Source organism: Anarrhichthys ocellatus, unplaced genomic scaffold, assembly GCF_004355925.1.
Source record: "Anarrhichthys ocellatus isolate YVR2014 unplaced genomic scaffold, GSC_Weel_1.0 scaffold20, whole genome shotgun sequence".
Lineage (NCBI taxonomy): Eukaryota > Metazoa > Chordata > Actinopteri > Perciformes > Anarhichadidae > Anarrhichthys > Anarrhichthys ocellatus.
The window spans coordinates 5324741-5335398 of NW_022280050.1; the positions used below are offsets into that span (position 1 = coordinate 5324741).

General features: G+C 39.7%; 1 protein-coding gene across 2 annotated transcripts; it reads left to right on the forward strand.

Moving 5' to 3' along the window:
• The first annotated feature begins 5878 nt into the window (after positions 1-5878).
• Positions 5879-10647, forward strand: tank (TRAF family member-associated NFKB activator). 2 transcript variants are annotated; one of them, XM_031858539.1, is made up of 9 exons: positions 5879-6046; positions 6265-6383; positions 6904-7045; positions 7308-7416; positions 7554-7624; positions 8326-8378; positions 8483-8601; positions 9172-9557; positions 10221-10647. In XM_031858539.1, the coding sequence occupies exons 3-9, from the start codon at positions 6947-6949 to the stop codon at positions 10389-10391; spliced, it is 1008 nt and encodes a 335-aa protein (XP_031714399.1). In that variant the 5' UTR covers positions 5879-6046; positions 6265-6383; positions 6904-6946; the 3' UTR covers positions 10392-10647. The 2 variants fall into 2 exon arrangements, with proteins under 2 accessions (XP_031714399.1, XP_031714398.1); XM_031858538.1 differs by having other exon boundaries at positions 5880-6046; positions 6265-6321.
• Positions 10648-10658: the final 11 nt, after the last annotated feature.

Consider the following 10658-nt stretch of genomic DNA (forward strand, 5'->3'; position numbering starts at 1 on the left):
AATTTAAAGGGGTCTGAATACTTTCCGTACCCACTGGACGACCAAAATGCCTTATCTTATACTGATACTGACAAATTAGAAATCAATGCACACGTTTGACGACAACCGACAACCGAGTGTATTGCTGGCTCACTTTGGGGGCTTTTGGGATGTTAACATTGCTCAAACACAATAAGCTTTTTGCGTAAATTTAAATAAAATATATTTACATTTGACCAAAAAAGAAAGGGTTTGTGCTTACAGTAAGACTTTTAAAATCGAATTAATCAACTCTTTAAAGGAAGATTAAAGAGATATTCATGTTTTAGTTTGGTTGATGCTCTTTATACTGTGATGTAAACAACATTATGTTCATTGAGAGGTTTGTAGTTTAGCTCTTATGAAACAGGAACAGGGAGAGAACTCTCGCTATCAGTCAGGAAATTGAATACGCTTGCAGGAAAGTCTTCTTGCAGAATTTCTGCACCATAAAAAGTAGAGTTTAGAGCACCATGTTGTTTAGATCGCTGTGGAGGTACAAATAAGTCTGATGGTGCTTTAATACAAAATAATCAGTTACATGTTTTGCTCCTCCCTCGAATTTGGGAAATAAAAAAAACTATTAGCCCACAAAAGTGGATGAGAGTCAACCACAACTGACGATCATAAGATTCCCTCATAAAAATGAATTTAAATAAAAATAAAAATATCTTCTCGCAGTTTCTCAACATGCTCATTCCCACCCTGTCCTCTTCAAATAGCAGGAAGCCCCTGGGGCCAGAGCCTCGACCAAAATACTATTGTGTGCAGCTTTAGCCTCTGATGGAAACCACTGTGGCTCACTGCTCTGCTCTGACACACATACTTTTACATATTCCAGAAAAAAACAATAATTGCACCTCTTCACAGTGAGGTAGATTGTTTTGGCACAACAATTTGGATGAATGAAACCACTATACAAACATTTATATGACGAAAATGTGCGAAAGGACAAAGAAGAAATTGCATTTTTATGACTTTTTTCCTTTCATTTGTAGTTTCTTGGTCTCTTGACAGCAATGTTTCTCTTCATTCTCCTCCACCTCTCTCTGGGGCTCCTGAAATCTGATCTATGTGTCCCCCCCCTGCATTCCTCCTCTCCCCCTCCTCCCCCGGCATGCCAGAGTCCTCAGCTCTGCCCTCTGCCTGATCCCACGTTTCTGCAGACCCACTGCAGATTGTTTATTTTGCTAGACACGGAGGAAACGTGGATGGAACCTTACATTGGCTCAAGATTTACTACTGCTGAGCTCCAGCCAGGCTCCAGTGTGATGTGTATCTGGAACAGGCCCCATATAAGCCTATTATCCCTTTCACCAGTGACACATCACAAAGGACAATGGGCCTGCCGGCCTGGGGAATACAACGTCAGATGATCACATCAGTTGATACATGTATTGAGCATGCAAACAATCCACTCATCCTACTAAATGTGGACATTAAGGAACCAGATCATTCAATAAACCACATACACCAATGTCCTATAATGGATGAAGGGCACCCCCCCCCCCCCCCCCCTCCACACACACATCTAATCCTTTTATATGCCATCTCTAGGGTTGTCCCCAGAGATCATTTCTGCAAAAATTTATGAGGCCTCTCTGCAACACTGATGTCCTCTTGTAAGTGGTGAGGTCAGGGTATTGACAAAATTGCTTTGGGAGACTCTCAACAGAGAAACATCTCTCTGCTCACTTTATTGTGGACATTGGGCGCATATGTGTTTTAAGTGGCTGCATGTAACAGAGATTGATTACCAGTCTGAAGAACAATGGTTTGTAATGAAGGCAAACAGCGTATTTTTCTTCTTCTTTTCAACGCTGTGGGTTATTGTATAATGTTAACACACTGTGGTCTCACAATGCAGGAAATGCACATCATCTTGATGGAAATGCCTTTCAGCCTATGTGACTAGCTGACAGTAATCCATGGTGGAACTCTGTGGAGACAAATGTGATTTATGAGAGTGAAGTAAGTAGATTCAGTATTTTGGAAGAGAGAGAGAGAGAGAGAGAGAGAGAGAGAGAGAGAGAGAGAGAGAGAGAGAGATCAAACAGAGAAGACTGCTACATGAAAGGGAACAGGGTATTCATAAATCTGTCTCATCATGTTTGCAATTTTTCCATCTTCAGTGTCTTCACCCAGACATGACAGGTAAAGTTGAGTGCAGAAATATTCCTAATTGTATTGTTTTTTGGGGTAACATATTGACATTCTGAGTAGTCAGCTGGGTAATGAGATTTCCTCTGCAGTGCAGGAAAGAAAGAAATTGATACTTGAGATGAAAGACTGTGTTCACCACAGTCTAAGATGGCATTGTTCTTTACCAGAACCACAAGACAACAGTCACGTCAGATTGCCATAAATTCAGAGTTCAAAGCAGCCATGAATAATATGTGACGCCTTTAAGATTGCATGCTGTTAAAGAAATTCCTGTTGTTTTATATATAAATTGGTGGCACTCTGGGAGTGCAAGTCATTCTCAGGAGGAGCAGAGGTTGATGTTGGAATGTCAGTGAGGGTCAAGACGACAACCTCTGTGGCAGGACTCCAGAAAACGATCCAAGGAGGAGCCAGGCCACTGGAGTCCCACTGTGCTGGACGGGCCACACGAAGGTCTGAACTAATTCATAACTGATGACAGAGACAAGAAATGCTCATCTACTTATACTGGACGTTCTAGATTAAATCAGTTACAGACTGAGACTGACAAAACTTTGAAGGCTAATTTAACCTAACACATATCTCCCCATGTACAAAAATGTAAAAAAGTAAAAGAAAAGGTAGCCATGTTAGTTTAAGCCATTAATATCAGCTGATTGCAAAAAAACGGCGGAACATTGTGTCTTTCTAAGCACAAAAATCAGATGTAATACTCCAGTTTCTTTCACAGAAACAAAATGAATTTGTCGATCACAAATTCCAGCATCTGTTCCTCATGGTCACGGAGAGATAACAGACAATCATGTGAGAAAATAGGATGAAGCAAGATGAGCCAAGTTTGAAAAACTCACTTATGATGAAAAGTTATAATCGGCAGTGAATTATTACATCATTAAAAATTGACTTGAGCCGTTGCCACATCACCTGATGTTAAGTAATGTAAGGTATCAGTACCAGTGTCTTATGGTAGTATTTAAAAAAAGGTTATTTACTGCACCATTAGTACTGGCAACATACATACATTTGGAAAATATTACATAGAAACTGTAGGCATTTGCAAGAGCGGGGTCAGCTTTTTCAATTTACTCTGCTAACACCCTGACACTCGAAATGATCAATTGCGATTGACAATAAAAATGCCCTGTTTGATGTTATAGCTTCAGTGGGTTGTACATACGCTCTGAGAATCCTCAATAACTTAAAAATCTGTTAAAAAACTAAGTTAAAAAAGATACTCCATCTCAAAAAATCCCTCTCAGCTGCCATCTACTGGTTATCTTGTTGTCCAGCTATTTCTTGGATTGCCCTTTCCTGTGGAGAGTTCTCAATGTAGCATGAAGACAAATTTATAAACCTAAATCATGTGCAAACGTAGTTCTACATAAAACAATGGAGGCTCGATGAGGTGTAAAAGCAATAGTTGTGTAGAAACAGGGAGGGGATTCCCAGTTTGTCACCAGGACAGAGTATTGCATCATGACTCACTTTGTAGGTTCATGCTGAAAGGAAAACTACAAATATGCGTCCAAGGCATTAAGAAAGCATTGAGACATTTGCACTTTAGGGTGTTGGGTTTTAGTAGAAGTTAAAATAATGTACCAAAATGAAAAAAGTCGCAGATTAGGGATAAGTAGACCGTAGTAGGAATATAGGAATGTTCTTTGCCCAAACAATTTTCAAACAAACCTAAGGTTAGGAGTCCATATCAGTGCCAAAGAAGTGCAACCATGCACAGTAAAATTAGCTAATTGGGCCCAATTTACCAAAACAACAAAATATTCTGTCATCATCATTTCATCCTCATTAGGGATTTCATAGGTTTGGCTTTGAACAGGTTTTTGGAAGGAGCATAATGAGGCCTTTATATCACATTACTAAGAACCTGATCCCATGTGGTATATATTGTGTCCACAATTTACCTTTTTTTAACCAGTATCACCAGAGGGCACCACAGCTCAGCACAGCACAACTCGAGATACTGGTAATGTGGGGATTTTCGAGGAGTAATGCAGAACAAATCTTGCCTGGATGGTTGTGCTTTCACAGTATAGGAAAACCGTCAGGTCTTTATATACAAACAGTCTGTGGGATGGATTCTTATTATTCGTTCTGCATATGCATGGGAGTGAGGCAAGTCCCCTCATTCATGATTAGTCTCATTTGCAGCTGATTGAAAAGTAATTTGTTTTTGCTGACCTCCAGTGGTGATAGTCCTCACCTTGCTGCAGTGAAGTATGTACGCAGAGATCACTGTTGGCTGTGGTTACCCCAACAATGCTCATACTGAGCCCAGTTCATTTACAGCTATATGTCACATGTGTGCACTCACATAATAAAGAAGATACAATTCTTATTTAGGTTTAAAACTATGCAATATGAGAGGTCAACGTAATAAGATAAAATAAAGAAAACATACTTTGTTTGGATGATTGACAATAAACAATAAGAAAAAGATCAGTTAAGAAAAGGAAAGGAATAGAAGATTTTTAAACATTTCAGATGAATAGTTTTTTTTCACAGGTGTTACTAAGGACATTAGACGGGACTCCATCTTTTTAAATTGAATTCAGCCATCATTCATTTCATTATTAAAACCTGCTCTTGTCCGACTATGACATGTTGTCTGTGAAGTTGTGTAAAATACAGACAGATTTTTCACTTTCTTGATATTTTCAAACCAAAGCAAAATGAAAGTACAACTATTCCAAAGTTCAGCGGCAAAGACAGTAACTTAACTTAAGTTAGTTAGTGGTAATTTAATATTTTAATTTCATTTAATGAAACACAACTTTATTTTGGGTATTAGACCATGGGTGCACAAGACAGGGCCACACGATTACAGGACACAGTTGATATTGTACTTTAGGGGTTTCCAAATATACCAAAAAAAAAAATCAACTGACACACAGCAGTGAACTGGGGCCTTCTGAGGCCTCTGGAGGTCTCGTGTCCATGTGGCAGTTGCCCAATGTACCCTGTTGGTAATCAAGGTTATGTGTTAAAGCAGAAATAGACTTTAATTGCTTGTTACTAATCGGGCTTAGCAGGCAACTTCACAGACTGCCAAAGCCTCAAACTCACTGCATGTCAATTATTTTTTGCTAATTTAATTAATTGCACAATGATTTTTAAACCACTGAAGTGCAATGTCAACAAAGGTGGACTGGCTACATATTCTTAAGTTGGGTGGTGTTTATTATAACTACCACAATAGAACTTTCTTAAGGCAGACATTTTAACACAAGTGAAATTGATCATTTAATTTAACATAACATCGATGGCTTAGTTCTAATAAGTCCCTGTAAGCTTTTCCAGTGAGCCAGGATGCACAATACCCTGTCCTCCCCTAAGTGGAACGCAGCCATCATCAATGTTATGAAATACACCTAAAAAGTCTAGGGGCCCAACAGTTAATGGTTTGCCTATGAGCCCCCTAACAGGTTAATCTGGCCCTGCTTGTTACAGCTTTATCTACAACGAGGCAGAATCAATACTCTCGACAGAACTTGCAGAACGTTCAGTAATGTCAGACAGAATGTTGCAGAGTAAATTGAGCACAGTGTAACTCTAGTTTGGGGACAGTTTTCACATGCACAACAGTCGGTTGCAGACGCGTAGGCTGGAAGAACCCTCAACCAGCTAACCACCCAGCGCTCCTCCGAGCTCGGCGCTGATTGGCCGGGATCGCGTAAAGGCGGAAGTCTACAGAGCAAGGGGATTCCCCGAGGGAAGTTCCCAACTCAACTAGGCTATGTAAAACATACACTGCCATATCCTCTCCGGCGCTTCGTAACTTTGCATCTGAAGACGACGCTGCGGTGGTGTCAAACCCATAAGTTCGACTTTAACAGTTACGCGAATGAAGGTAAGAGGACACTCACTCTCTGGCAACTGGTCTGTGGAAGTCGTTGCTCGGTCGCTTTTATCCGCCACCGGTTGAATGAGCTCTGGCCAACCGGTCTAATGCGGTTGAAGGAATACGGAACTGTGAGGATTAGGTTTTGAATGACACTTTAAAGTGCTTCCCTGCTGTGCCTCGGTAGTTAGGCTTTGATGCAGTGTATTTACTGTGGTTTCATGCAGGAGCTGTTGGTGCGACGGTGTGTTGAAGATTGATCAATAATTGATGAGCAGCTCTGGGTGAGACTGACATCAGCCTCTTTCTTGTTTTGCATCATCTCAATATGTTAACTGTTACAAAAGTAAGTATGCTGTTGTAAATGTTGTTTGAAAGCCTGTGCTGACACTGGACAAGAACAGACACACATGTATCTTATTTAGGTCAGTGGTCTTAAAATGTGCAACAAATTGCAAATGCATCGAGTAACTTCATTTCTTTTTTTGTCATTTGTTTTCAATGACTCAGCTGCTGGTCAAAGTCCTCATTTCTTACAGAACTAGAACAAGGCATTGTTGAATGCAATTTTGCTTTTGCACTTAAAATCAATAAAGTCAATCATCTTTGGTTAACAGAGATTAAGAAGTATGTTTTGTTATTGCATCAGTGTCTTACATAAATCGATCAAATAATTTAACATCACTTATTGAGTTATTTTTATTATTATTTTTAAAGTGTGTGAAGACAAGTTGACGGTGTGTAGAAACATTATGTCACCAGTGAAAAGGCTCACTAACTCCATGCTTTTTTTTCACGAGTCCCAAAAAAAAGTACCGTCTGTATTTTATGGTTTTAAAACACTAACATTGTGATCTCACTTCCAGGGCTCATGTCTGCTGTGTCAGGGATGATTGTGGAGCACACGGCATGGAAAGGAACATCGGAGACCAGCTCAATAAAGCTTTTGAAGCTTATCGACAGGTCTCCATCGAAAAGGACAATGCTAAACAGGAGCTGCAACACATGGTAAGGACATGTGGAGACAAACTTTCTCAAAGTTTGAGGGAAATGCGCCAAACTTTACCAATATAGTAAAAATAAAATGTCACAGAGTAGCTTGCTAAGTGTGTTTACTCATTTTATTTTTTGTTAACACTCTGATAGCAATAAATCAGTTTTGAAAACATGACTATCTGTCTATACGTATACGATAATGTGACGCAGACGCATTGCATAGATCAGATTGCGGATATTGGTGCTAAAAATAACAGAAACCTCATTTTTACAGAGTGAATATTATGAGCGACACACTCAAAAACTTCAAAAGCAGATAGATGACCAACAGCAGTTGATTTCAAAACTTGAAGCTAAGTTATCAGCAACAAGGCAACCACCAGGTTAGTGAGACATGCCGGATGATCTCTCTGTTTTTACGCCGACAAGATGATTTACACTTCTATTGCATTACTGAACTTGTTTCCTCTAGCATTGCCTCCTCGTCAAACTGTTAATTCTAACTGTTTTGGTTTGTTAGGAGAGATGAAATGTGAGCCTTGCAACCATCTCCTTGATGGGGCCAGCGCTTATAAGAAAATACAGTACCTGGTATGTTCGCTGTGCTGCACTGTGCTCTTTTTTTATATGGGACAACTGCAATACGATGCCTGCAGAACTGTTTTTTCTTTATTGTCACATTTGAGAATACACATACGCATACCTACAGCTTCCTCTCACTGACAATCACACATTGATTGTACTTCTGCTGGATGTTGTTGCACTTGTGTCAACACAGATGTTTAGAGAACACATTATATCAATGGGAAGTCAATATAGCAGTAACTATAAGTCTCAGAATACGGTTGATCCATATGTGATTCATACTGTCTGATAACCTTTGAGCACTGCTTTAGTGACTGTAAGTTCTCAGCATCATCCTTTTTTTTCCAGTTTGTAACCATTGTTTAGAAATTCTCTCCTGGTTCATGTTTCCATTCGCTTGTCTTCCAAAGGTTCCAGCGATCCGAGAAACCAAGATTACATTGCTGCTGTAATAGTGTCCACCCTTTATTTTACTCCACACAAGGTGTATCCACGTTTACTTCACCAGATGGTGCTAGAGGATAATGTCGCTTGCACAGTTCAGCAGCTTGAGCTTTATTGTTCATTATTTAATGGGACAGAAAACATTTTCCACTAATAAATGTCAATTTGTGATGTGTAAATCAAATTGCAGACACATGAACAATATGCCCTTGGTTAATTGTTGCTAATGATCGTTATAAATGTGTATATGTGTCTTTTTACAGGAGAATACGGGCACTGTTGCTTCTAATATGCCAGTCAACAGCAGCGTTGACTAGTATGTCTCTAAGACTTTTTTTAATATATATATATATATATAAATCATGGACATTACAGTTAAAGAATGGATTTTTTTTCTCACTTTATTAATTTGTTTGTAAGTCAGGACATGCTGAATGCGTTTGAAGCAATTCAAGGGAAATTCCGGCAGATTCGCTCTCTTACCAGGAGACAAAAAGATCACCTAAAAAGGTTCCATGGAGGAAACGATGCATCAAACGGTAATATTAATATTTACCAAATATTAACACCGCCGTGTCTTTAAGGCCTGAACCTAAATCCACTTGTTTTCTTAATTCAATTACTTAAAAGAAAATGTGCTTAATTGAAACAGGTTTGTATATGTCATATCAACTTATGAGTTAACTTGCTTTTGAATTGTTCTTTGAGTTAATTAGATAGCAACACCTTAAAACTAGGACTGTGCTTGAATGCCTTGTTCTTCTTTTGATCCATAGCTGGCCACCGCTGTTTCAGGAAGTGATCGAAAAATACATTTAATAATTCCACTGACAAATGCATAACGTTGGCTCTGGATACTAGCTGTATAATTAATAATGGATAATAATTATTCATACAATAATAAATATATTGAAATATTTTTTTTCTCTCTCTTTGTATCTATACAGTTGCATATATAGTTTTTATTTGTACATATATATTTCTCAATACATGCAACTTCAAATGTCAATGTCAAATGCCCAATTGTCTTTAAAGCCAGCGCCGGAATACGTCAACATGGTGACCAAGACCGAAAAATGTGTGTAAAATGTTTTTCTGCCGTCTGACAGATCAGCGGTTCTCCATGCCCATCCAGTGCACAGACCATGCAGCAGAGGCAGAGAGACCCTTTTGCTCAGCGCTTGGGTCAGCAGTGGATATCCCACTCCCGCCTATGTCCCTGGCGTCTCGTGGCGCCAGCTCCGAGGACAGGGACTTAGAAGACTCTCTCACCAAACTCAGTGTCAAATTCCCGCCCTCTGCGGACAGTGAATATGACTTTCTGAACAGTGCTCCAGAGAGACACATGCCCACGAAGCGGCCTCTCAGTACGGTCCCCTCCACATTGACAGAAGAGGAGTCCGTGGAACTGCCCATGCCTTTTGTCTACCCTCCGTCCCCCACCCACTCAACATCATCTTCACTCTCCCAGGAGAGCGTGCGGGGACCCCAGCAGGTGAGAATCACAGCAGAAAGTCTGAGAAAACTAGTAGCAAATTATCAGTCTCTGATTGGTCTTCGCTAACAGAGGAGTGAAACCGTGTGAAGTCCATAAAAAAAAAACTTAACTGGCTTAACTTGAAACGTATTACTGTGTAATGTGTGCTGATTCTTTTTTTACTTAAGCATGGATGCTCTGGTTATATTTGGCATCTTTGCTGGAAAGTGTGAGCCAGATGGAAGCACATTACAGTGTCTGAATCGAATGAAATAAGAATGATGGCTAAGTGGGATTTATATTTGCTGATGTGTAGAAATGTCTAATAAAAAATTGTGAATGACATGGAGTAAGATCTTAAAGAAGGTTTAACAGTTTTTCATAGCGGGATTCTTTTCTTAGATGACATCAACACGGGCATTTATAATAGGCGAGGCTCATGTGACGGTGTGGTTGAACACATAAATAGCAAGATAATTAAACACTTGAGAATAGCTTTTTGCTTTTATTGTTGTGGGGTATTTGTTCAGACTATTGTGTTGACATGTTCTTGTATTCCTTAAAGCAACACATACTGCAGCTTGAAGTCCAAGTGGTCTGGCATGCTTTAATAGAGTGAGTGTAAGGATTGTTAAGACTATGAATAATATATTGTTTTCTTTGGTTCATCCTGCTCTGCAGCCTCTCTGGAGCCCTGAGCTGTGTGATGCAGCTGACGTGGGGACAGAGCTGGCGACGCCTCAGAGCAGCAGTCCTGATAAATGTGCTTTCTGCCACGCTGTGGTTCCTCAGGACCGAATGAACGGCCACCTCTACTCGCATTTCTCTCCTAACAATGAAGCCGACAATTGACAGTGAAGGCAGGGACTGACGGGTCCAGGGCCACCACTACTCCAATACTTACTGTATTCATGGTCTAATCCTGCCTGCCACGAAGAACATGCGCTGTACTGGATTTGAAATGACACTGCAATAAGACTTGAATCCATTTATTTAATGTTGAAGAATTGAATGGTACACTTTATGCCCATTATATTTTTCTAATATCACGCTGAGATTTAACTCTAGTACAAGTGACGACAATGCATAACATGGTATATATATATATATAGATAACAT

Coding starts and splice junctions, on each gene's coding strand:
- tank (XM_031858538.1), top strand. Junction 8,379..8,482: donor GTCAACAGCAGCGTTGACTA/GTATGTCTCTAA, acceptor TTTGTTTGTAAG/TCAGGACATGCTGAATGCGT. Junction 9,558..10,220: donor GCGTGCGGGGACCCCAGCAG/GTGAGAATCACA, acceptor CCTGCTCTGCAG/CCTCTCTGGAGCCCTGAGCT.